We start from the raw sequence: 26952 nt of genomic DNA on the forward strand, positions 1-26952 counted from the left end.
GAAGCACAGAGAGCAGAAACAACCTCCCGCCGAGTCGTCTGCCTGACACCAACACAAACCTCCAGACACCGAGCTCACCTTTAGTGCCTGGAGCTGAAAACCAGGTGAGCTGTGTGTCGATGCAGCGAAAAAGGATTTTGAAACCGAATGAATAATTTCATTAGCCGGAGTTGTGTGCACCTGGTCAGATGACTTAATTAGCAATGGAACTTACCTCAATAATTTCGCGCGTCGGTGTCTTGTACCGTGAAAACTAAACTATGACTTTGTCAAACTCACTGTCCGATAGACGTTTGAGACAAAACTCGTCTTTTTCTCTCCCCTGTCGAGTCTACAGACAAAAACTCTCGCCGAACAGGCTTTTAAAGGTTCTCTGTGGATCCTATTTCTCGGGGTGGGGTGGATCATTTATCTGTAGGTTTGTATTGTGAATGACATAGCCGACAGGCATAGAGAGTTCCTTTTATTTTATAGAGTTTTGAATGTGAGGTGTACGGCAATATGGCTGGGTGGTTAGTCAGGTAGTTCCCATCGTTGCACACGCCCCGCGTCGGTAGATCTCGCCTGGGGATACAAAATTGATCTATGCATTGAAGAGGTTTGGCCAAGTGGATGACTTAGCTTAAGAAGTCATTTTGCAAGACAGACCTGACTCATCGTGACTCTAGACAGCTGAGCAAAATCTACCGTCCTCTTTTAGTTCAAACACGCATGTTCCTACATCTGATGTTCTTCTGTTGGCAATGTCTGCAGTCCCGAATCTGCTCCATCTTCAGTAACGTTTCAATAGTCTAAGGTGTCTCAATTGGGTTTTCGCAGGACAATAAATTAAGATTCTTTAACATGTCATTTCACATGTTGATCCTCTGATTTTATTGATAACCATTACTTCATGTCCACTTGGACCTGGAGCTTTAAATCTAAAATGTGGATTTATGTCCAGTGTCTTTAGATCCACCCCTTAAACAATTTCATCAAGCACATAGAAAAAAAAAAAAGATTTCTTATGGTGAAAACGTCCATGCTGTTTCTACTCTGTACACCTCAGCGTGAAGCTGAAAGTTCAGTTGTGCGGGCAAGAATTGTGCAACTTTTAAGGACAGAGTTTGAACATTTTAAAATCTGTTGAACCAGCGTGCCTATTCCATCAGCTCCTGACCCCATCCGCTCCCACTCGGAAGGCAGAGGGCAGGGCAGTGGCTCTGCAGGGATATGCGCTACCTCTTGAGTAAGAGCCATGGAAGCCTGGTAAAGTAGGGATTGATTGGTAGCCAAGAACATGAGGCAGCAGGATACTTGAGTTACTGATGAACACAAGCTCCAGATCAAACATGTCCATGCAGACAAGTAATGCTTGCTTCTTCTTTATGATTCTACGGTTTGTTCTGGTTGAAGGAAGTAGTCGGGTCTGTCGATGACCACAGCATTGCAACACGTCAGAAGCTGTTGTTGCAATTTCTGGGGGGGGAAGTTGGAAAACATTTGAGCTCAACCAGTGAAGCCTCACGTGATGATCAAACTTTTGTGCTTCAGGATGGCCTATTTATCCTATGGCCCCTGGGATATTCAGGAGTCTGAGCACATAATTAACTTAGGAGGGACACAGATTACACCTTGTGCACTCATCCCTTTATCCCTTGCTCTGTATATATACACACACACTTATGAATTCTTTCACCCTGTATCTCAGAGAAAGCAGCTGTTTTAAATGATAAAATATGCTTTTCATTTAAGTTTTAGAGTGTGTTCATGTGTGTGTATAGTACCTTTTTTTTATCTTTGAGGGTATTTATGGAAAATTGCTATTTCATGCTGACTGTGTTGCTAGTGTTTTTTTTTGTTTGTTTTATACATTTTGTCATCTTTTTCATTTCATGGCTCATATACGGATAATATAAAACCATCCAGAATTCTTTTTTCTAACTAATTACAAGCTGTTGAAGATTTTCTTGATTGTTTTAAAAGATTTATTAAAAGTGTCTCCTACGTTCTCAAGTTTTAAACTTGAAAATTTAGAACTAAAATTCACTCAGTCACCACAACTGTAATTTAGAAATGTTTCCTCAAGCACCCTGCCCAGTTAGATAAAGACATTGAATAACAGAGCCTGTTGGAACTGGATGGGACTTCAAGATTTCTTACTGGTCAATATTGCTCTCTAAATATCCTGCGCTCACTCAGAATTGGTATACTGCCCTGAGGTGCAAAGAAAATAACAATTTAACATCCCTCAATGTTTAAGCTTAAACTATCAAAGGTTTTTGGATAAAGCACACTGAGCAGATACATACAAGGCGTGGCTCTAGAACTACATTTCTGTGTGTGCCTAGACTTGCTTCCAACATTCCTGACTGTACAGTATCTCTGCACCAGCCTCCATCAGGGGTTTATCACAGAACATGGTTTCTAAATGGTCAAAGATATAGAGAAGCTTCAGATTGTCGCCTTGTCTGTCATACTACCAAGTATTGTCCTCACGGCAACCATTTCCAAAGACCTGGGAAAAGGAGATGGGGAATTTGGAATTTTCCTGAGCTGGCAAAGGGAGGGATCTGGGCAGACGTAGTCCTGACATTTTTTTTTTTTTTTTTTTATATCTCCTCGCTTGGGGTAAAATACACAATCATGGAAATAGAGTTAAGATGTCTAATTTCTGTAATTTTTAATTTGTTTGAAACAATTTGTATGTTTGTGATTAATAGGTTTTCTGGTCTGATAAGTCAAGAAAACAGCCCATGATATCTTTAATTTTGCCTAAATATACGGTAATTGAAATCTAAAAATTGATCAGCTTGCAATTGACGATATGTTTTATCAGATGCATTCTACTGTCATTTGAACATTTTAAAGGCAGATGAATTTCTACATTATCATGCATTCTAAACATTTCATTTCTGATTTTAAAAAGTACATGTCTTTCAATGTAAGAAAAGGCAGGATTTTTTTTTTTTTTTTTTCTAATCCAGCTCTATTCTCATGTCACGTTTTGCTGATTTCATTCAGAATATCCTTTGTCTTTGCAGGACACTGAGATTGGAACATTATCATGGGGCAATGGGTTCCATGATCAGATCAAAACAACGAGATTACAAGCATTACACTTAAGTTAATGTACAACAATTTTGTGCAAAAAATACAATAATTGTCACTTTTAAAGGCAGTATTTTTCAGAGACTCCTGTCAAAGTAAAGTCAGCTAGTATTAACAAAATGTTGACTATTAAAAGCCACGTATTGGTCATTACAGGTAATCTCTTTTAACCATAGGGTCTTGGTTAGAGTTTACTTGGTCTTCTGATATCACTGTCTGTACTGTCTAAATGTTGAAAGAGCATAGGATATCTGATTCCTGATCATTTGTTGAAAAGCAACTTTGGATTCAGACAGTTTCTTATGTAAAAGTCTAACTTGTCATGCAGATCTAGATTTCTTATCAGCCAATATAGAGAAAAAAAACCCTGAAAATTATGGCATGTTAAGTTACTGAATCTATGCCACATGATTTAAAAGATTCTGATATGGTATTCAAATTAATCTATAACCTTGATGACATCAGCTGGAAGAATTTGACAAATGCTAATTCCCCTAACAAATGAGAAAGTATAGCATTGAAGCCTTTTCTGTAAATTCCTGTGTTCAACAACTTGGATCATTGTCTGTGCCACAGATCCTGCACATTTGGGTAGGGAGCAATCCCAGCTGACATTGGGTAAGGAGGCATGGTATATTCTGGACTAGTCCCAGTCAGTCACAGGAGTCTCTTCTCAAACCATTTTATTCAGAATCAGTTAGTCTTCAGTTACCCTGCATTTGACATTCTGTATGGACAATATAATTCCTGCACCTCTAACTTTTAATCTGGTCTAATAACCGAAATCCTATTTATGTGATTTAAAAGCCTGTTTTGATATCTAGTACCAGCAGCTTTTTAAGGTGCGTGCATGCGAATTGTGAAGGAGAAGAGGGTGTTCGGTCAAAATGTTGCATTCAATTATTTACATAAGATTTACTTTTGTTTAGACTTCAGTCATCCATATGTTTTGTAATTCTACAAAGTTTGACCAGTCTGTGCTGTTAAGTGTGTTTTCTACTCAAGAATCTCAGTATACACAGGTTTGCATTGAAAAATGTTCTACTCTTGAAGTGATATTCATTCTTTAGAGCCTTAATTGATGCACAATTTGCACTTTATTATTTTTTTTTTAAAAGCTACCATGACGGACGCAGACAAGTTCCTATATGGGGACCGCAGTGGGATGAACAACCCCCTGGCTCAGGCTGACTGGGCCACCAAGAAGCTGGTGTGGGTCCCTTCAGAAAAGCTGGGCTTTGAGGCCGGCTCAATCAAGGAAGAGCAGGGCGAGGAGTATACAGTGGAGCTGACAGACTCTGGCAAAAAGGTTAATGTTTGGACTTCCCACCAGTCCTGAGTCAAATTTTCTAGCAAGCACTGTAGTTTTAGTCTCCTCTAAACCATTGATACAAACACATCAGTGCTATTAACTAATAACATCAAATGAATATTAACTTTTTTGAATTGGCAAGTGTAAAGATTACGTGTAAAATTATTCAGTTTTATCATCCCAATATTCAGGATAACAATGGATAGCTGTGACACTTATAGATACTTGCCCCCACAAGATAATCTGTATTACATGATCTCTAGGAAAAAGTGGGCATCCCCGTTCACATCAGGGTGATTGTAACCTGTTAGAAAACATGATTGATTAGCTTTTTTTTCCCCCCCTAAATTGTAGAAATATTCAAAACCTAGAATTCTACTGACACTACAGTCAGTAAGCTCTCCTGACAGTTCTTCTTTTCACAAACTACAGGTGAAAGTAAACAAGGATGATATTCAAAAGATGAATCCCCCCAAGTTTAACAAGGTGGAGGATATGGCAGAACTGACCTGTCTGAACGAAGCATCGGTGCTGCACAACCTCAAGGAGAGATACTACTCTGGACTCATCTATGTGAGTGACTGGGAGTGGAGACTATTGTATCTGCACTGTAAAGTGTACCTTTACACAGTTTCTTGTTGTAGATAAATGCCTCTGGTTTTTAACTCCTTGTCTTCATGTTAACTCCAGACATACTCAGGTCTTTTCTGTGTGGTGGTCAATCCGTACAAGCACTTGCCCATCTACACTGAGGAGATAGTGAATATGTACAAAGGCAAGAAGAGACATGAGATGCCCCCCCACATCTATGCCATCACAGACACAGCCTACAGAAGCATGATGCAGGGTACATTTAATATATTTAATTTATTTTTATAATTTTCCTTAATATCAAGAATGGCAAGGTCAACTTGCTAATTTTCCAATCCGATGAGAATGGGCTGTCTGATATCTTGTTCCCTAATTTTGTTTCAGATCGTGAGGATCAGTCCATCCTTTGCACGTAGGTTGCTCTTTGTTTGTCTTATTCAAGGTAGAAAAAAATGGAGTGTTTTTCATTTCTACACAATTCTTGTAAAGCTTATTTTGCCTTTCAGTTGCCCCAAAGTTAAGAAAAATAATAAGAAAATAAATAAATCTGTATGCTATCAGAAATTCTGTCTTTCTAATAGCAGATATCTTGTTTCATTCTTGTACTGCCTTTTTATATAGAGGAGAGTCAGGAGCAGGAAAAACAGAAAATACTAAGAAGGTCATTCAGTACCTCGCACATGTTGCCTCTTCATTCAAGTCAAAGAAAGATCAGGTCAGTGTCCTTGTTGGTAAATTGCTCTATCAATAGTATGCAGTCCTCCTGAAAATGTTGACTACATTCCTCGGTCAGGCCAGAACATGTCTGTAATGTCTTCCTGTGGAAGTCAAGCAAACAGTTTTCTTGTAAAAGATGCTTTGAAGATTTTTGTGTTTTGTTTTTTTTGTTTGTTTGAAAACAATCAATTCACGGTTTTGTAGATTTGAAAAAAAAAACTACCAGATGATTGCCTCGTCATGAAAGCATTTAGGTGTTGAAGTGTTTTGTTTTTTTTTAGTATAAGTAAACTTTTTCTCTACCTTTCTCCAGGGGAGTGTAGTACTGTCACATGTGAGTTAACCCGACTCAGTAAGCATGGCTGGCTCTATGTGCTTCTCAACTAACAGAAGTTATGCAATTGTCTTTGCCTGGGCTGAAAGGAAATTCTAATCAATGCTTGATCTCTGTTGCAGGATTCGAGAATGACTATATCTAGTAGTGAAAACTGTAATAGTTAACGCCTGAGCAGGTCTGCTTCATAGAATTTGCTTCTTCATCTGCAGTTCATCTGACATCAGCTAGTTCAACTTCTCCCTCTTAAATGCACCTCAGTGATTTTATGAAAAAAAGACTGGTTTCCAGGCTGTCTTCTTTGCTATGTAACTGGGGATTTGTGGTCATTGCAGGTAACCAAAATAGATGTGTGTGTGTGTGTGAGTGACAAGCAGCATCAGTAGCTTACGATGAATGTAGAAAAAAAAACAAACTTTTCAAATCTTTAAGTTTGGCCTTTGTTCTTTCTATGAACTACTGTGAAGATGTTTAAATTTGACATATCACGAAAAACATTCCCCCATCTCTCACTTTCATGGTAAAGCTTGGTCAGTGCTCATCTCTCAGCAGAGCGTTGAGTCATTCAGACATGCACTAACATGTCAACTGATATTTTGTCATAATTTTAGTTGCTTGTTCTCCATTTCTCTGCAGTTTTTTTTTTTTTTGGAAAGTGAGGCAATTTTTGGCAATTTAAAATATATCTGGCAATCTTTTTGAGACCCCTGAATATAAGTGGCTATAATTGTGATTGACAACAAGAAACAATTGATATATCTGCCCCTCATCTTAAAACCCAACAGTAAACTTCTCTTAAGACCACCTAAAGACCTATTATTTTGAATTGGTTGAAAAACTCAATGTAAACAAATTTTTGGATGGTGTTACCCAGATTCTGCCATCAGGCTAACAAAGGTACATTGAAAATGTAAAGCTTTGTTTCCAACAGTACACTCTGCTGTTAGCTTTGAACATGACTTAAACTACCTCTGTCCTATGCTGATGAAGGAAACTGGCTCAACGAACCACTTAGACATAATATTTTATGTCAGCTAAAAATGCAGAGATACTAACACGTATCTTTACCTGATGAAGTGTTCCACCCAAACTAGCAGCTATTTTAGCATCTGTTACAGTTTTGATTTTGCCATCGTTCTTTATGCTGCTAACACATCACTTGTTTTCCCGTGGGCAATGTTGGCTGACCTGCTTGCTGCTTGTGCTCATGTTTGTGCTTGCATGGATGGGGAACAGTCTTTACAGCGTGCTTGCGTGGGCTTGTTGTGCTATGCAAATATGTGCTGGAATGTGCAAGACTCACAGAGGTCATGCTTCTATGATCACTGATAAATTTGCAGCTATAAGGGAATATACATGATTGTGTGCTCAGTCATGTTCAGTGTTTGTTGCAGTCTGCCTAGCTCTTATCTCATCCTCTGTGTCAGGGTGAACTGGAGAAACAGCTACTGCAAGCAAACCCAATCCTGGAGGCTTTTGGCAATGCCAAGACAGTCAAAAATGACAACTCTTCAAGATTCGTAAGGCCTACCGAAATGTAATTCAACCGTTAAATAACATTATGTATGTGGGTTTTTTTATTTATAAGAATTGTTTTTGCAGGGGAAATTTATCAGAATCAACTTTGACGTCAATGGATACATTGTTGGAGCCAACATTGAAACCTGCATCCTTTCTCCTTCCCAAACAAGTTGCTTCTAATGATGTTTGCTCAATCTACAAAAGCTGCTGTTGCTGAAATTTCTAAGTTCTTCCATGAAATTCCTATAATCTTTCTAGCAGTTAAAAGTTGTGCTGGATTATGGCCTTGACTAACATGTTGCCAGATCTCTTGGAGAAGTCTCGGGCTATTAGACAAGCTCCAGAGGAGAGAAGCTTCCATATTTTCTACTACATGCTGTCTGGAGCAGGAGACAAACTACGCTGTGAGAAATGAATATTTATTTTACACAACTCAAGAATTAGGACACATTTTTCAAAAGTTTTCAATTATTTATTTTAAGAGGTTTTGCAAATAACTTTGTCTGCTCCTCTTCACAATCCAGCTGAGTTGTGTCTGGAAGATTACAGTAAATATCGCTTCCTGTCCAATGGAAATGTTACAATTCCTGGCCAGCAGGACAAGGATCTGTTCAATGAGACCATGGATGCTTTTCAGATAATGAGCATCCCTGAAGAGGAGAGAATTGGTAAACTTTTTTTTTTTTTTTGCTGAAAGGGGAAAAAAACTGAATTGACATTTCAATTTGCTAAATGCAGATAATATTCAGTTAAACTGCTCCTCAGCTTTTAATGCTTTTTTTTATTTATTTATTTTGTTCTTGTATATGTCCATACCATATGTATTAATCCTCTCCCGTGACAGAGCTCTCATCTGTTTCCAGGTTTGTTAAAGGTAGTGTCTGCTGTGCTGCAGCTGGGGAACATGACTTTCAAGAAGGAGCGACACTCCGATCAGGCCTCCATGCCTGATAACACAGGTAAACTCCTTCATTAATTTAACCCCCCCCCCCCCAGTACATGCTGTCTTAACTTAGGCCTCTCTAAACATCTGTATTTTACAAAGCTGACGCTCATATTTTTCCACCTAGCTGCCCAGAAAGTGTGTCACCTGCTCGGAATCAACGTAACTGACTTCACACGAGCTATCCTGTCACCTAGAATCAAGGTCTGCCAAAGAATGTGTATGCATTGTCAGATGATATGATCTTAATTATATTTTTGTTTCTTAGAACGCAAAAAATGGCAAACTCATTACATTTAATGGTTCAAATTGTAAGTGAGGTCAGTGATGCACTCAACAGGAGTTAACGCAAAATGTAGTTGTCAATATTAAAAATTAAGATGTATTATAAAACTGTTCAATGAAGATTTGGCTTCTATTAAGTCTTCTCAATACGGTAATACAAAAAGATATCCTAGACCTGATGTAATCAGGGCTCCTCTGGGTTCAACCTCAGAAGTATGTATCCAGTAATGTCTGGTTTAACCGTCAGAATAATACTGAAAACTTTATCAGATCTAATCGAACTAGCTCACGGGATAAGGCCTTTAACTGCCTTTTTTCCCCATTAGTGTAAGTATAATAGTGATTTATTATATGCATTGTCTGCATCATTTAAAATAAAATGATTGGAAACTGGTTTACTCACTTAAACCTGAAAATGGCTACTGTGAAAATTCTGTAAGAATTCTAATTCTAATCTTGGTGACTTTTTTAACCAAGTATGCAAGTTGAGATTTTTTTTCATTTTAAAACGTTCAGGTTCCTACAGTAGAGGAGCCTTGCAGCTATCTGGTACAGAAACAATATTTTGCATATGAGACTTGTATTATGATGGGCATTGTATTATGGTGGGCATTGGATAGCTTACTAGAGTTTGCAAATAACTTCCAGTCAGTGAGCCAAATGCATGAAATATGGATTGTTCTTACCAGGTTGGCAGGGACTATGTCCAGAAAGCCCAGACCCAGGAGCAGGCAGAGTTTGCTGTCGAAGCCCTGGCCAAAGCGTCATACGAGAGGATGTTCCGTTGGCTGGTCATGAGAATCAATAAGGCCCTGGACAAGACCAAGAGACAGGGAGCCTCTTTCATTGGGATCCTTGACATTGCTGGCTTTGAGATTTTTGAGGTGAGCCATTAATTCCTGCTAGGGATGATATAATTTGTCTCCACATAATGTTTGGTAATGTTTAATAAACTGTATTTACTTATGTAAGCAGAAACCATTTGAGCCCATATGTGCCACCTCATTTCGAACATTCCAATTCTTCTTAATTTCAAGAAGCAGAGTGACTCAGAGTGGCAGAGTGAATCGTCAGTCTTTTTTCTCCACATTCCAGACTCCGTGTGACAGAAATTAATAACCCATTTGTCTAAATATGCTGATACTGCATCCTGTGGCTTTTATAGTGACAATTACTGGCACATCTCTAACACTGCAGTTGTACATATTAAAGATGTTCTGTACACTCATTGCCATCTACCTCATTTTCACCATGTAGCTGAACTCCTTTGAGCAACTGTGTATCAACTACACAAACGAGAAGCTGCAGCAGCTCTTCAACCACACAATGTTCATCCTGGAGCAGGAGGAGTACCAAAGGGAGGGGATCGAGTGGAGTTTCATCGACTTCGGCCTCGACCTGCAGCCCTGCATCGAACTAATTGAAAAACCTGTAGGATGTCATTTGTTGCTTCTTAGTATAAGAACAGCTGACCGCTCAACAGAAGTGTGAAGTAGAGACTTCAGTTTGCATCTCCAATAGAGTAAAAATGTCACTCTTGCACTTACTGTTTTCATTCCCCTCATAACAGGCTGGTCCTCCAGGCATCTTGGCACTCCTAGATGAGGAATGCTGGTTCCCAAAAGCCACGGACAAGAGCTTTGTTGAGAAGGTGGTTCAAGAGCAGGGATCTAACAGCAAGTTCCAGAAACCTAAGAAACTCAAGGATGATGTTGATTTCTGCATCATTCACTATGCTGGAAAGGTAAATACCTAATTTAATTTCTTTTAGTTTCTTGAAGTTTCTATATAAACCTGGGAGGGGGAAAAAATACCCAGAGCCTGTCTGACTTATCTCAAAACATCCAGCATATGCTGTGCCTCTGGGCTTATTACCCATCCTCATCCCTTCCAAAGAGAAACTCAACATCATCTGTTATATCCAGCTTTGCCTGCTTATTTTCTTTTTAATGCCACTGTCTGTAAAGCCTACATAATGGCTGGTCTCGCCACCAATTTCTACGATATTTCCTCACATTCTGGCTGATACTCTTCACACACTTCTTTTTCCTGTGACTCTCTCCATTTCAACCTGCTTGTACTCATTTCATCAGGTCTCTTCCTCACTCTGTTCTGGACTGTTGACCCTAGGTCCTTAAAAATCTCCACCCTTCCTGTTACATCTCTGTTCCACTTGGTCCCTCTCATTCACACCTGCATTGTCTTGCTGTGGTCAACATTCATTCCTCTCCTTTCCAAACGTGTGTGTGTGGGGGGGAGGGGGGTTCCCTTGTCACAGCAGTGTAACACTTATAATGTCAAATAAAAAGAATATATAATAGACATCCACGAATAGACAGTTGACAACAAAATCAGGGATAACAATGGGTGACATCAAGGAACAGTGAGGGTGGAAAATACACAACCAGAACTAAACAACAATATAAATAGCAATGAATAAAATAAAAATAGGCAGGATGTGTGCGAGCTGGGACAAACAAGGATAAGAGTGTATTGGATTCCCTTAACACACATTGTACTTGAAAAAATAGTTTGAAATGTTTCATAGTATTTGTTGAGTGGTCATTTTGAACAGCTTGTTTATTTAAAGGGATCTCCAGTTACCAAGATCTTATCGTTCTATTTGATCTATATTCCTATCAGGTACATAAAACGATAATAAAATCACAGGTATATCGTCAGGACCAACTGCCTTTCCACTTCATTCTCTTCACTTCCGTCCTCTCTTCACCTTTTGTAATCTCTACTTTTTGGTCCACAATGGTCACCTCTTCTGCTCTTTTCTGAAGAGTTGATGAACAAGGAGAATCTTTAGTACTATTCCCATTACACTTCCAGTACCTATCAATAAATTTGTCTGACCTTAATCACCCTAACCTGCATATCCTTCCCATCTCTATCACTCAGCTTCGCCAACCTACATAGATCAGTCTCTCCCTCCTTGTTAAACAGGTACACCCTTTGTTTGACCTTTTTCAACATTTACCTTCGCCTGATGCTGTATCTCCGTTTACTCTTTAAACCCCTCGCTGTCACATTTCTACTTGGCTAACCTCTTTTCTGTATAAACTCCTGCACTTCCTCATTTGAAAACAATTGGATTTCCTTTTCTAACAGATGACACAAAGTGCTCTGCTACCTATCTCCCTGATCAGATATGCTTTTCATTTAAATCCCACAACTTTTCCTTATTTCGGCTTCAGTCAGTGTCTGCCTTTTTGGCCTCGTCTTACTTGCCACCAGATTTATCCTACACAGCGCTATCTGATACTGTCCTGCTTCACTCTCTCCTGCCACTACTTTGCAGTCACTGATCTCCAGATTACATTTTCCACCAGATGTAGCCTCTCTTCCTATCCTGAATACCAAACCTATGCATCAGTTCTTTGTCACATCTGTTGCTTCCAGCCTTGCTACCTTTCCAGCTGGTCTCCTGAATACACATTTTATCAGCTTTCTCCTCCGCATCATGTCCACCTACTCTCAGTCCAATGCTGTTGAATTTCCTCTTTCTGCCCATGGCCATACCTCCCCTTTTTTTTAACCCACAGTAGCCTGATTTCCTCCAGAACACTGTCAGTTATCTGCACCACTAGCAGTTGATGTTGTTGTTGATTAAGTTTGATTTGCTAGTCTAAGGTTTTATGTACATTGGATGCCCTTCCTGGTGCAACTCTCTGTATGATCTGGGCCAACTCAAGAACTGGCTTGTTCCCCCTTGCTGGAGATTATTGCTCTTTATTACAACTTCTTCTGCAATATCTGTCAAACCTTGACAGATTGTCTCAGGGAAGCATGGATTAAATTTTCTTTTAATATGCTTTTATTTGGATAGGCATAATCTGAAATTAGACCAGTAGTTTTATATTTAATGGAAAAAAAAATCTATGATCTAGAAAAGTCACAGGTCTTTGTCATGTGTTTTTTGAATTGGAGGGAAGTGTGCACTTCACACTTGCAGAGTTGATCATAAATTGATGCAGCTCCAATCCTTGATTATAGGCTAGGTATAACACCTTAACCTCCCTCTGCAGGTTGATTACAAAGCAGATGCCTGGCTGATGAAGAACATGGATCCTTTGAATGAATGTGTGGCCACTTTGCTCAACCAGTCTACGGACAAGTTCACTGCGGACTTGTGGAGAGACAGTGAGTATAATGAAATGCCTTATTTGTTTGTCATTTTAGTAAATGGGTGTAAATCTTGAGCTGAATTTATGGAAAATGAAAACCTTATTGAACCAGAACACGTGCTGACAACATTTGTATTATAGAACCAAGATTTTATCGTAGGAAATTTAATGAACGAAAAATGCACGATTTATCGTTTTTGTCCTCAGTGGATCGTATTGTTGGCCTGGATAAGGTGGCAGGAATGTCCGACTCGATGCACGGTGCATTCAAGACCCGTAAAGGCATGTTTCGTACTGTTGGTCAGCTGTACAAGGAGCAGCTGAGTAACCTGATGGCAACTCTCCGAAACACCAACCCCAACTTTGTCCGCTGTATTATCCCTAACCATGAGAAAAAGGTAGAAACTTGAAATAACTCAGACACCTCAGTAACAGAATCTGAAGGGTTGGCAAAGTAGGCTGTGTAGTGCAGGTCCAAATTTATTAAGACAAAGGGTATCTGAGCCTCTACTGTGGAGGATCTTTATCCTTTTGGTCGCAAAGACCAAGCAAGTCATTAATCCACAAGAAAGTTATTTTCAAACTTGTTCAGTTCACTCATCCAAACCTAACCTGTAACAAGGCAATATATGTTAAAGGAAAAGAAACAAAACATGCTCAAAAGTTCAATATTATTTGTTTCTACTTAGGCTGGTAAACTGGAGCCCCACCTGGTGCTAGACCAGTTGAGGTGTAATGGAGTCCTAGAAGGGATACGCATCTGCAGACAAGGCTTCCCCAACCGCATTGTCTTTCAGGAGTTCAGACAGCGGTAAACACGATATGAGAATAAAGAATTGTAATGAGTGAAATAACCTGGAAAAGGGAACCAGCTACTTGATAAATTTTAATGATGCACCTCTAATTCTACTTCTTTAGGTATGAAATCCTCACACCAAATGCCATCCCAAAGGGCTTTATGGATGGCAAGCAAGCCTGTGTGCTAATGGTAAGAACAAAATTTAATTTCTGCTCAGGATAAATCTTAACGATTCAACCACCAGAGCTTACAGAGTTCTTTTCCCATCTTCCTTACAGATAAAAGCATTGGAGTTGGACCCCAACCTGTACCGCATCGGTCAGAGTAAAGTGTTCTTCAGAGCAGGAGTCCTGGCTCACTTGGAGGAAGAGCGCGACATGAAAATCACTGATGTGATTATTAGTTTCCAGGCCTGGTGCAGAGGATATGTAGCCCGCAAGTATGAAAATTTTGATTGATCATGTAGTATTGTTTTAGTCATCAGTGTAAATTAATTAATTAATTGCATTTTTCTTCCAATTTTAGAGCCTTTGCCAAGCGACAGCAGCAGCTGACAGCCATGAAAGTTATCCAGAGGAACTGTGCAGCTTACCTAAAACTCAAGAACTGGCAGTGGTGGAGACTATTCACAAAGGTAATTACTCTGTGAAGGCTGTCACTAACACTTGCCTGATTAAGGTTCACTCACACCATTTACTGGTGTTTGCTTTACAATGCTGGTTGACACAATTGTATGCACTAGACTAGTTTTGATAATGTGGATTGTTTTTCTTTTGTCTGTTTTAAGGGAGACGTGTAGAGTTATTACAGAGGAATAAAGTAGAGCCATACAATGAAATTATGGAAAAGGGTAATGGAAACTAAACAGAGGACATAGGTGAGCATTAGGGAGCAGCAATACAGATAAGGTCAGAAGGAGCTGCAAAAAAAAAAAAAAATCCACGAATAAATAGAGAGCAGATAGACCGCAGACATCAGGGATGACAATGGGCAACATCAAGCAACAGTGAAGGTGAAGAATGCACACCTCAACAAAACAACAATGAATATCCATCTATCTTCCCCTTATCTGGAGCAGTGAGGCCCAGACCTCCCTGTCACATGGTCCAGCTCCTCTGGGGGGACCCCGAGGCGTTCCTAGACCAGCCTGGAGACTTAGTCTCTCCAGCATGTCCTGGGTCTCCCCATGGTCTCCTCCCAGATGGACATGCCCGGAATACCTCCCCAGGGAGGCGTCCGGGAGGCATCCCCATCAGATGCTCTCCTCTGGCTCCTCTCTGTGGAGGAGCAGCGGCTCTACTCCAAGCTCCTCCTGGATGACCGAACTTCACACCCGATCTCTAAGGGAGAGTCTGGCCATCCGGAGGAAACCCATTTTGACCGCTTGTGTCTGCAATCTCATTCTTTTGGTCACTACTCACAGCTTGTGACCATAGGTGAGGGTGGGAATGCAGATCGACCGGTAAATTGAGAGCTCCGCCTTTTAGGCCCAACTCCCTCTTGACCACAAAAGACTGGTACAGAGTCCGCATCACTGCAGATGCTGCACTGATCTCCCGCTCCATCCTTCCCTCACTCGTGGACAAGACCCCGAGATACTTAAACTCCTCCACTTGGGGCAGAACCTCTTCCCGGACCCGGAGTGGGGATTCCACCCATTTCTGATTGAGCACCATGGTCTCTGATTTGGAGGTGCTGATCCTCATCCCGGCTGCTTCACACTCTGCTGTGAACCGTTCCAGTGAGAGCTGGAGGTCATGGTCTGAAGCCAACAGAACCACATAAGCAAAAACTCAATCCCGGGGCCACCAAAAAAAATCTCCAATGCCTCGGCTGCGTCTAGAAATTCTGTCCATAAGTTATGAACGGAATCGGTGACAAAGGGTAGCCCTGGCAGAGTCCAACTCTGACAGGAAACGTCTCCCACTGTACAGTGTTGACGAAGCACTGCTTCTCCCTCCTGACCTGCCAGATGGTGGACCAGAATCTCCTCGACGCTCACCGGAAGTCGTTCTCCAGGGTTGCCCCGAACTCCTCCCATGCCTTTGTTTTTGCCACAGCAACCACTGAAGCCACATGCCACTTGGCCTGCCGGTACCTGTCAGCTACCTCCGGAGCCCCACAGGCTGGAAAGGCCCAATAGGATTCCTTTAGTTTGACAGCATTCATCATTGCTGGAGGCCACTCGCGGGTTCGAGGGTTGCCGTCCCGACGGGTGCCGACTGCCTTACAGCTGCAGCTCCAGTCTGCCACCTCAACAATGGGAGCACGGAACAAGGCCCATTTGGACTCTATGTCCCCCGCCTCCCTCGGGACGTAGTTGTAGTTCTGCCAAAGTTGGGAGTTGAAACTCTTGGACTCTGCTAGACATTCCCAGCAGACCCTCCCATTACATTTTGGGTCTGCCAGGTCTGACAGGCATCCTCCCACAGCATCGGAGATTGCAGGTCCTCAAGCCAGCGGGTGCAGGGGGCATCTCTGGGTCTTCATCTGGCTGGCTGGGGATTAAAGGCCAAGATGATGCTTGTGGGATGTTCGGCGGGCAAGCGGATGATGTGGCCATACCATCAAACTCGCCGCATTGCTGCGAGGCGAGATGCTGGGGGCTGCTGGGTTTGATCTTAGGGTCTTGTTAGTGACATGCTGGGTCCGGCTGATTCCTTCTAATGTCCTGAGGGCCCTGGAGTCAAATCCATCAAGCCTGGCTGCCAGTGTGTTATTCAGCGTCAAGGTTTCGGAGCCATAGAGTAGGACAGAGATGACTGAGGCATTTTAGACCCAGAGCTTTGTCATCCAGGATATGTGCCAGTGGCACCACAATGGTCTCCACAGGGACTGCATGACTGACGCCGCAAGGGCACGGTGCCAGTCAATCTCAACTTTGAGGTCTCCGCTATTTGACATGATCAAGCCGAGGTACTTGAAGGTAGAGACAAAGTGGACAGGGGTGCCGTCGAAGACGAGTGGTGGTGGATCAGGTCCCTCTCCTACGTGCATAAACTCGGTTTTTGGCCAGCTTATCTTCAGGCCGAGTTTCCTGGACTCCTCATCAAAAACATGGAGGGCTTCACGAAGCTGGTCAGCGGTCTCACTGAACAGCGTGGTGTCATCCGCGTACTCGAGATCCCTGAGGGTGTAGCTGCCTATGGGGACCCCAGGGATCCACTCAGACTTTTGTCATCAGATGGTCAATGACACAATTAAAAAGTTCTGGTGCAGCAACACAGCCCTGCCTCACCCCGCTGTTGATGGGGAACCACTCAGTCCCGGCCAATCACGGGCACACAGCTTTTGGCCCCTGGGTAGAGCTGCCTAAAGAGTGTGGTTATTTTGGCCGGGGCTCCAAGGGATGTCAGGATATTCCAGAGAGCCGTGGTCCTCCGTGTCGAAGGCTGCTTTTAGGTCGATGAAGGCGATGTAGAGGTGCCAGTCCTTCCTGAACTCCCGGGCCTTTTCAATTATGAGCCGGAGGGCAGAGATGTGATCTGTGGTGGACCGATTGGTCATGAAGCCGGCTTGCTGTCGGCGGCGTCTGCTTCGGGTTGCAGGTAGAGCACGGGTTAGTAGGATGCGGGTGAATAGTTTTCCGGGGATGGAGAGGAGGGTGATTCCTCTGTGGTTGCTGCAGGTCAGCTGATCGCCCTTATGCTTCCAGAAGGGAAGTATAATGCCCCGCCTCCAGTCATCACGCAGCAACTCAGTGACCCATACATGGTTGATCATTTGTGTGAGCCAAAGGATGATGATGTTACCTCTGGCCTTCAGCATCTCAGCTGTGATGGAACATAGGCCAGGGGCTTTGCCATTTTTGAGCTTTGACAAGGCAGCCTTCACTTTGGCTGGGGTGACCGGGGAGATGAGACAGTCCGGGTTGTTGTGGAGGTGGGGGCTTCTGGTAGGGGAGGATGGTTTAGGAGCTCACCAAAGTGCTCCTTCCAGCGACTGAGGCAGTCAGCTTCAGTGGACAGGATGTCTCCGGCCATATCCTTAACCAGGAAGCAGCGCTGTTTGGTGCATAGCCACAAACCATCAGAACCTGTCCCTCCACCTGAAGGCGGAGGGAAGCTACCCTCTCATCCACTGGGTTGAACCCCGACGTGCAGGCCCTGAGACTGGGGGGGGGGGGCAATCAATATCACCTGCCAGGCACTTCTCACCAGGGACAACTCCAGAATAAAGAGAGGCTTGGTTCCGGACCCATGCTGTGTCAAGGTTAGTCCGACTATATCTAGTCGGAATCTCGCAGCCCCATGCACCAGCTGGGGCTCCTTCCCCTGACAGAGAGGAGACATTCCATTTTCCAAGAGCCAGCTTCTGCAGCCGCGGATCAAACTGCCGAGGCTGGGACATGCAAACCCCTCCACCACGGTAATGTGGCAGCTCACGGAGGGGTATTTCTTTGTAGATCCAGAAAAAAAAGAGAGGCAAGAGTGCCAAGAGAGGAACTGCGGAGAAGTAAGTTCATGGTGCCGGACATGAATGACAGCTGTAAGATCGTGTTGAGGTGTGGTTCAGGTGTTCTAAAGGAGTTCAAAGTGGAGGTAGGACTGTGTCTGATCAGCTCTGAAGCCCTTGTTTGCAATGGTGATGGAAGCTGGAAGAGGATCAAAGGAAAGGTGTAGAAGACAGATGTTTTGGACCTGTACATAAAGAGGACGGAGTGAATTTCTGGGTAGAAGGATGCTGAGCCTGGAACTGTCAGCCAGGAGGCCTGGGGAAAGACTGAAGAAGAGACTTGTGGATAGAGTGAAAGAGCACATGAAGTTTGTTGGCGAGTGACAAGGATGTAGAGAATAGGGTTAGATGGGGGCAGATTTACTGTGGCTATCCCTGAAGGGACACAAAGCGTCATCCTTTAGGAATGGAAGTTCTTGAGGATACCATCCAAAACTACTAATCCTATTATATGCTACTGGCCCCTGAACACTGAATCGGTTTCAACAAGGCTTGCGCATTTATGGAATGGATACATTTGTGATATCGGATACACAGATAAGCCACTCCTACAATGTGATGTGTTTTTTTTTTTTTTTTTTTTTAAAGTTTCATTCAGCCTAAGCAATCGAAATTCTCTGACATCTAAAAATTACAGTCTCTTTTTCTCTTAGGTGAAGCCTCTCCTGCAAGTGACCCGGCAGGAGGAGGAGATGGTTGCAAAGGAGGAGGAGTTGTTGAAGGCCAAGGAAAAGGTGCTGCAAGCTGAAGACCAGGTCAAGCAATATGAAACCAAGCAGCAGCAGGTACAAGTCTTGTCTGATTTTATACATTAACTATTACACTCTTCTCCGGTTATGTTTTGACCTTCTCTTGTGTGATTGAAGAACCCTCCCTTTGAATGAAATACAAAAAAGTTTTCACTTGTCTATTTGGTCTTAAAGGCCAGTTTTACACTAATTCACATTGGTTTTGTTTGTATCTTGTGGATGAAACTGTGATGGAAAAATATTTTTGCATAATCAGCTCTCTTCAACAGTGTAAATAGTTGCAATTTTTAGAGATTTTATGTGAATTCAGTACACTTGCATTATCACCAATGACAAATCTGAAGTCTAAAATCGTGAATTAATTCTTAAGATCTGTACCTACTTAAGCTTCCCAGTGCATTCCTGAGGGCCCCCCAGATAAATAGAATGGATAAGGGGAATCTTAAAGAAGGCTGAGAATTTTATTTTGCGGCAAGAGGTCTTGGTTTTGAGCCCTAATCCTCAATCTCATTGACTGCTCTTCATCAGCTAAATGCAGAGAAGTTGGCCCTTCAGGAGCAGCTCCAGGCTGAGACAGAGCTGTGTGCAGAGGCTGAGGAGATGAGAGCTCACCTAGCCACCAGGAAGCAGGAGCTGGAGGAGATTCTTCATGACCTGGAGTCTCGTCTTGAGGAAGAGGAAGAAAGGGTCACTCAAATGAATAATGAGAGGAAAAAGATGCAGCAGAACATCACGGTCAGTGATGTCGTGATTCTACATGAAATGGAAAACCTACTGAATTAAGGTGACTTTAAATATCACTCATTATTTGTTCTGCAGGACCTGGAGCAGCAGCTGGATGAGGAAGAGGCAGCCAGACAAAAGCTGCAGATGGAGAAAGTCACTACGGATGCCAAAATGAAGAAGATTGAGGAGGATGTGATGGTTCTTGATGACCAGAACAACAAACTCAACAAGGTCCCATTCACTTAGAATCCGCACATGCACCACCATGCAGCACTGTTGAGTGAAACTCTTGGTTTTCTTTCTTGGATCAATTTTCAGGAAAAGAAACAGCTGGAAGAGAGGCTCTCAGAATTTACCACCAATCTGGCTGAGGAGGAAGAGAAGTCCAAAAGTTTGCAGAAACTCAAGAACAAACACGAAGCCATGATCACAGATTTGGAGGGCAAGTTTAAGATTGTAATGCATTTTTTTAAACCGGTAAACTCTAGAAAAGACAACTCTTGCAGAAAATATTGCAAACTCTGTGGTATAACTGTCGCTTCGCCGATCAATATAACTTGCAACATCTGATTTTCACCTTTTAGATCGTCTAAGAAAGGAGGAGAAATTGCGTCAAGAATTGGAGAAGAACCGTCGTAAACTTGAGGGTGACTCAACAGAACTTAGTGACCAGATTGCAGACTTGCAGGCCCAAATCGCTGAACTTCGAGCACAGCTTGCCAAGAAAGAGGAAGAACTGCTTTCTGCACTTGCCAGGTCCGTTCCAGACCTAGCCCTTTCACTTCTAATGGTGGCTACCTCAGAACGGATGTCATCTCTTATCTATCTGTCTTTTCACAGAATAGAGGAGGAAGCTGCAGCCAAGAACATGGCTCAGAAGAAGATCAGGGAGCTGGAGGCTCAGATATCAGAGCTACAGGAGGATCTGGAGCTGGAGAGGCAGGCACGCACCAAAGCTGATAAACAACGTAGGGACTTGGCAGAGGAGCTGGAGGCCCTCAAGACCGAGTTGGAGGACACATTGGACTCAACTGCAGCACAGCAAGAGCTGAGGTGGGCGCTTGTTAAGGATTTGTGACGTTTGAGGTGCAGGGTTTTGTTGCATTATACAGTAGATCAACTGGTAGAATCCATGAAGAAGTCAAATCGCAAGAAAAATTTGGGTATTATTTCTTGTTCAAACAAAGTTAACAGAATGGTTGCACCATGCAAAGTAGTGATCAAACATGGTGACACAGGAGGAAAAACCTCTTTTCAGGTCCAAACGCGAGACTGAGGTTGCTCAACTTAAGAGGACACTGGAAGACGAAGCCAAAGTTCATGAGCAACAAATGGCTGAAACGAGACAGAAACATAACAATGCATTCGAGGAGCTCAATGAACAGCTGGAACAAGCCAAAAGGGTAAGGTTTAAATCCAAGATAGGTCAAGTAAAAGTGAAGACCGCCTATTTCAATAGTCTCTCTTCTGTAGAACAAAGTGTCTGTCGAGAAAGCTAAGCAGGCCCTGGAGAGCGAGTGGAATGAGCTGCAGATTGAGATGAAGACCCTGACACAAGGCAAATCAGATTCTGAACACCGTCGGAAGAAGGCAGAGTCCCAAGTTCAAGAGCTACAGGTCAAATTTGGAGAATCAGAACGGCAGAGGCAGGAACTGGCTGACAAAATGACCAAACTGCAGGTATGATGCAAACCTATTAAAAAGTCAGAGCGGTTAATGTATCTGAAGAGTGTCTTTGTTTTTAATAGTGTTCTTTTTGTGAGTTTAGTCAGAGGTTGACAACCTTAACGGCGTTCTGAGTGAAGCAGAGGGCAAGAACATCAAATTCAACAAGGACCTTTCTTCAACAGAGTCTCAACTACAAGATGCGCAGGTGGATATGTCAATGCATGTTTTTAGTTTCTATCTCAGATCTGTAATAACCTGGCCGCATTTGGTGGTAATGACTTGATGCCTTTTTTTTACCTGCAACTGATACAGGGCATGTGAGTTCAGTGCAATGCAACCTCTGCATGACATGTTTTCTGTATTTTAGACTTAAAAAGAAGTTGTCTAACATCTGTGACATGGCATGTAGAGGTGCAACTTGAGTGGCAATCAAGTAAAGCAGCCTATTATTCAAAGGTTAAGAATATTTAAGGCTTTTTTTTTCTTTATTATGATCCCAGGAGCTGCTCCAAGAGGAGACTCGCCAGAAGCTCTCACTCTCCACGCGGCTCAGGCAGATGGAAGATGAGCAGAATAACTTGCGGGAGATGTTGGAGGAAGAGGAAGAGGGCAAAAAAACTGTGGAGAAGCAGGTCTCAGCACTGCAGTGCCAGGTCAGTCTACTGAGTGCAATGTGCTAAACAGTTGCCAGAGATGTATCGCTGTTTGCACCTTTTAATCTTGTCCTTCCCAGCCATTACACTATAGAACTCATTAATTTGCTTCTTCATAGTTTGTATTTTTTTTTTCAGCTGACAGAGATGAAGAAAAAGTATGAACAAGAGACTGCAAGCCTGGAAATGGCTGAGGAGACCCGAAAACGGATTCAGCGTGACATGGACAACCTGCAGCAGCAGTTAGAGGAGAAGTCTATAGCTTATGACAAACTGGACAAAACGAAAACCCGTTTACAGCAGGAGTTGGATGATCTGATGGTGGACCAGGACCATCTCAGGCAAATTGTCTCCAACCTGGAGAGGAAGCAGAAGAAGTTCGATCAGGTATCACAGCTTGTGATGAAGCTAGAATGTAACTTCTAAATGTCATCACACCTAAAATGTCACAATGCATGAAATTTGGTATGGCGACTAAAGAAATTCCTTAACACAAATCTCATGTGACTTTCCCGTCCTTTTTAATGAGGCGCTAAATTCTTCCTTTTTTTTTTTTAGATTTATGGAAGTAATTTTTTTTACCTTTTAACCAGGTACTTTGCTTGCATTAAGGGAAATTGTTTTTAAGATTATTCCTTTTTTTTTTCATAAATGATTTTGCATAGTGAAATGTTTTGCCAAATGAAAGCTATGGGTAAGTTTTATTTGACATTCTCTATACCTGTTTTTGAGCCTCTAATTCTGCTGCAGTCTTGGCTACTTTATTTTCCCTAGTTAAATTTTTGGTTGATAGAATTTATAGAATGTGATTTAATGTAAACTTATCATTTCCTTTGTAGATGCTGGCGGAGGAGAAAAATATATCCGCTCAAAACGCACAGGAGCGTGACAAAGCTGAGGCTGAGGCCAGAGAAAAGGAAACCAGGGCACTCACTCTTGCCCGCGATTTGGAGACCATGACAGACCTGAAGGACGAACTGGATCGGACAAATAAGGTTCTCAAAGCAGAAATGGAAGACTTGGTATCCTCCAAGGACGATGTTGGCAAGAATGTAAGAGCACAGCATTGTTCGTTGCACGGAAAGATTTTAGAGGCTGTTTACTGAATATGTGATGCTCTGTTCTAACTTCTAATGACGATAGGCTTGGTTATGTTTTCTCCAAAGGTCCACGAGCTTGAACGCTCAAAGCGTGCCATAGAACAACAGCTGGAGGAGATGCGAGTGCAGTTAGAGGAGCTGGAGGATGAACTGCAGGCCACAGAAGATGCGAAACTGCGTCTGGAGGTCAACATGCAGGCCATGAAGGCACAGTTTGACCGAGACTTGCAAGCCAGGGATGAGCAGGGAGAGGAGAGAAGGAAACAGCTGGTGAAACAGGTAAAGGAGATTACCTCCTCGCACAAAGTAGAATGAATATCTTGTGCAAAAGAAGTTAATTTGTGAAACAGTTGACAAAGTAACCACATCATTCATTGTTTCTCTCCTTGAGGTTTGTGGAATGGAGGTTGAACTTGAAGATGAGCGCAGGCAGCGTTCTCAGGCCCTCTCATCAAAGAAGAAACTGGAGATGGACCTAGGAGAGCTCGAACTCCAGATTGATGCTGCCAACAGAGGCCGGGATGAGGCACTCAAACAGCTGAAAAAACTGCAGGTGAAACATGAGCATGCCCCTTCACACGAGATTTTAGCCTCCTCTTTAGAGTGATGCATGTTGTTCGAATTGTAACGGTGGGCAAACTGCAGTCTAGTTGCCACGACTAACCACTGCATTGCTGATTTCATATTCCCCATCAAGGCTCAAATGAAAGAGCACTCAAGAGAGCTGGAAGAGCTGCGTTTGTCCAAAGATGAAGTGGTCAATGTTGCAAGGGAGACTGAGAAGAAGCTGAAGGCCATGGAGGCTGACACACTTCACCTGCAAGAGGTTTGAACATAAAGGAGGAGGCTTACTATATATGAAGGGGGACAACTTCCCCTTGAATTGCAAAAAACAGCAGTGTATTTTGCATGGTTAGGTACTGTATAGCAGAGGGCCTCTAATCTAGCCGAAGAGTAAAATGTTCTTTTTTTTTTTACTTTAATATTAAGGATGTCCTTGCATGCAGTTTTAAAGGAAGATGCATATCGCACAACAGACTGTACAAATATAATTTACCAAGTAAAACAAATGAAAAAACATTCTTTCAAAAAAAGATGAGTCGTAGAGCTCTCAAAGCAGTGACAATTTAAAAAAATTTCAAAATAGGAACATTGTAGTTTGAGACATTCCAGGTTTAGGTGTGCACTGTATCTCCCAAGTCGAAGAATCATGAATACTGCAAAACGAGCAATGTTGCCATTCCCCTCCATTTTGGGAGTGCTTTGTTTTTTCACGAGTTATTTATATAACAGACATTTAGTGTTATGTTGACTTTGCTTTAAATGCAGTTTTGTACAGACACAAAAATTTCTTCCGTGTAGACTTATTGTGTGCGTGCTTCTACCTGTTCTAGGATCTGGCCACTGCAGAGAGAGTCAAGAGACAGGCACAGAGTGAGAGAGATGAGCTCCAAGATGAAATCAATAACTCCAACACTAAGAAGTATGAACTGAACTGCTGTCTGTCAGCAATGTGATATTAATGTCTGTATCTTCATATGTGTAAATAAAACCTAAAATTACTTCTTTTGAAGCAATGTATTTTACTTGTGGCTTCTATACTTTTTTTTGCACAGCTCTCAGATGTTGGAAGAGAAAAGGAGGCTTGAGGCCCGCATTGCCGAGCTGGCTGAGGAGTTGGAGGAAGAGCAGCTTAATAATGAGATGGTCAATGACCGCATGAAAAGATCCATCCTGCAAGTAAGGACACACAGAACCTTGGCTGTGTTAACCATTTGTCTATTAGAGCAGATGAATGGTTTCTATTGTCAGGAACTAGGATGCCGTTAACTGCGAATGCAGAAAGTCAGACCCAAGGTAACTTGGGGCGTTTGCTCAAAATGTATCTTGTGCCACCAGGCAGAACAATTGACCACCGAGTTGGGCTCAGAACGCAACACCTCCCAGCGGCTGGAAGGGGCTCGTTCCCAACTGGATCGCCAGAACAAGGAGCTAAAGCTGAAGCTACAGGAGCTGGAAGGAACAGTCAAGTCAAAGTATAAATCTACAATTGCTACCTTAGAGGCCAAGATCACTCAGCTGGAGGAGCAGCTGGACATTGAGTCAAAGTTAGTACCAATAAAGCTGTGGCCACACTAATATTTACTGCAATCTTCTGTTTTAAATAGGGGTTTCTATTGCTTAGAGGTAATCTTAGGGAAAATGTTTTAGAAATGAGCTTCTTCAATGTATTTCAGGGAACGCCAGCAGGCCTCCAGACTGGCCCGGAGGACTGAGAAGAAGCTAAAAGAGGTGATGTTACAGGTGGAGGATGAACGACGCAACACTGAGCAATACAAAGACCAGGTACACCATGAATCATTATCCCCTGACCAAAATCCGAGGGTGGAAAAATTGTATTGAGGGGTTTGACCCTTGCTGTTATGTACTACTGCTCTTCAGCACTAAGTGAACTCTCTATCCCAGGCTGATAAGACAAACAGCCGCATGCGTCAGCTGAAGCGCCAACTCGAGGAGTCAGAGGAAGAGCTAACCCGAGCAAACGCATACCGCAGGAAGCTACAGAGGGAGTTGGATGATGCCACAGAGTCAGCAGATGCCATGAATCGTGAAGTCAGCAGTCTGAAGAGCAAGCTCAGGTATTCCTGTTACATTTCAATTTAAATGTATTCACTCACATGCAACTTTCGAAAGCTACAATCTATTAGACTACGGTTTGCTTTCATGCATCGGTCTTTGAACTTTATCATGTAACTGGTTGGGGGGGAAAGCTGACTTTATTGTTTTTTTTTTTTTCCTGAAGACGTGGCGATATGCAGTTTAATGTACGACGCACCATGAACCGCTCGGGTGTGGACAGCGACGAGGATGTGGACGTGCCAGGAGAGACTCAGGAGCCTGCAGCTGAGTTAGCCTAGAAAACTAATAGCAATACAAATTCTAGCTTTATTCAGAACTCAGTCTTTAACTCTTAAACAATCTTCCTATAGCCTTGTTATTACTTTCCATATTACACATTGGGCCAAAGAATTGTATTGGATTTATCTACAGACTTCTCAGGTCTTTCTACTCAATGGGTACTTAATATTGGTGCTTCTGCTGCATACCTTTTTGTAACTTGAGAGTTTATTTGTGGTGGGGTTTTCTTTAAGGCAAATAATAGTTTTATACAAAGACTTCTTTTTTTCCTCTCCCTGGGGTTTGTGATACAGTTCCAAACTTGGTCACAGTATTGTAAATTACTGTACTGGAGGTATTCATCACCTTACTCAAAATTGCACAGAGGGAATACTGGTGAAGCAATTCAAATATTAACATCTGTTAACATTGCTTGATTGATGCATTGTCTCTTAGATTTTACACTATAGTTCAATGGTTGTGGGTCACCCTGCACTGTAATGTTTTTGCTTTGCACAGCAGATGGGGTGTCTATCAGCAAGTTACCCGGTGACTGTTGATACCGGCTTCATAAAGTATGACACTTAAACATTGTGCTATCAAAGAACATGTAATTGATGCCAAACCTTAAGGCTTTTTCCCTATTTTAACAAATGCCTTAATGAAATTACAATAAAACAAATAAAACCTTGCCGAATCCTGTTTTGTGCATGACCTTTTTATCAGTTGTATTGGTTTTGTTGAAGTTCATTGCTACAGTCTCTTATACTTTCTCTCTTCAGCTAAAATAAGTGACCATTTTGACCAAAACAGCTTTCATCTTTCGGTTGCCTTGAATTCATACATGTACATTTTGAAAAGTAATGGAGTTTTTGTGTTAAGACCAGTTTTGCTTGCTAGTTGTCTCTGACTGAAGATGCAGACTTTTCTAATTGAAATAAGAGCTGAAATTGGTAAGTTTGACTTTGATACAAGGTG

General features: G+C 42.3%; 1 protein-coding gene across 3 annotated transcripts; it reads left to right on the top strand.

The window, feature by feature from the left end:
* LOC147228068 (myosin-9-like) lies at positions 1-26663 on the top strand. 3 transcript variants are annotated; one of them, XM_086156270.1, is made up of 43 exons: positions 1-104; positions 4209-4399; positions 4835-4975; positions 5093-5249; positions 5378-5405; positions 5615-5708; positions 6024-6044; positions 7472-7564; positions 7647-7710; positions 7871-7969; positions 8090-8233; positions 8429-8524; positions 8636-8712; positions 9483-9677; positions 10051-10224; positions 10364-10537; positions 12828-12942; positions 13134-13324; positions 13616-13737; positions 13845-13914; positions 14004-14164; positions 14251-14359; positions 18834-18965; positions 19458-19664; positions 19749-19886; positions 19974-20097; positions 20240-20411; positions 20496-20708; positions 20914-21058; positions 21129-21335; positions 21424-21528; positions 21824-21976; positions 22115-22363; positions 22816-23028; positions 23143-23355; positions 23468-23629; positions 23774-23902; positions 24471-24559; positions 24693-24816; positions 24976-25184; positions 25314-25422; positions 25543-25715; positions 25880-26663. In XM_086156270.1, the coding sequence occupies exons 2-43, from the start codon at positions 4214-4216 to the stop codon at positions 25992-25994; spliced, it is 5892 nt and encodes a 1963-aa protein (XP_086012396.1). In that variant the 5' UTR covers positions 1-104; positions 4209-4213; the 3' UTR covers positions 25995-26663. The 3 variants fall into 3 exon arrangements, 2 of the variants coding, with proteins under 2 accessions (XP_086012396.1, XP_086012395.1); XM_086156269.1 differs by lacking the exon at positions 1-104 and having other exon boundaries at positions 2553-4399; XR_015106885.1 differs by lacking the exons at positions 1-104; positions 24693-24816; positions 24976-25184; ... (1 more) ...; positions 25543-25715; positions 25880-26663 and having other exon boundaries at positions 2553-4399; positions 23468-23625; positions 24471-24490.
* Positions 26664-26952: the final 289 nt, after the last annotated feature.

Source organism: Fistularia commersonii, chromosome 12, assembly GCF_037954325.1.
Source record: "Fistularia commersonii isolate RoL2024-O1a breed Wild chromosome 12, RoL_Fcom_v1.0, whole genome shotgun sequence".
In the NCBI taxonomy this organism is placed as follows: Eukaryota; Metazoa; Chordata; class Actinopteri; order Syngnathiformes; family Fistulariidae; genus Fistularia; species Fistularia commersonii.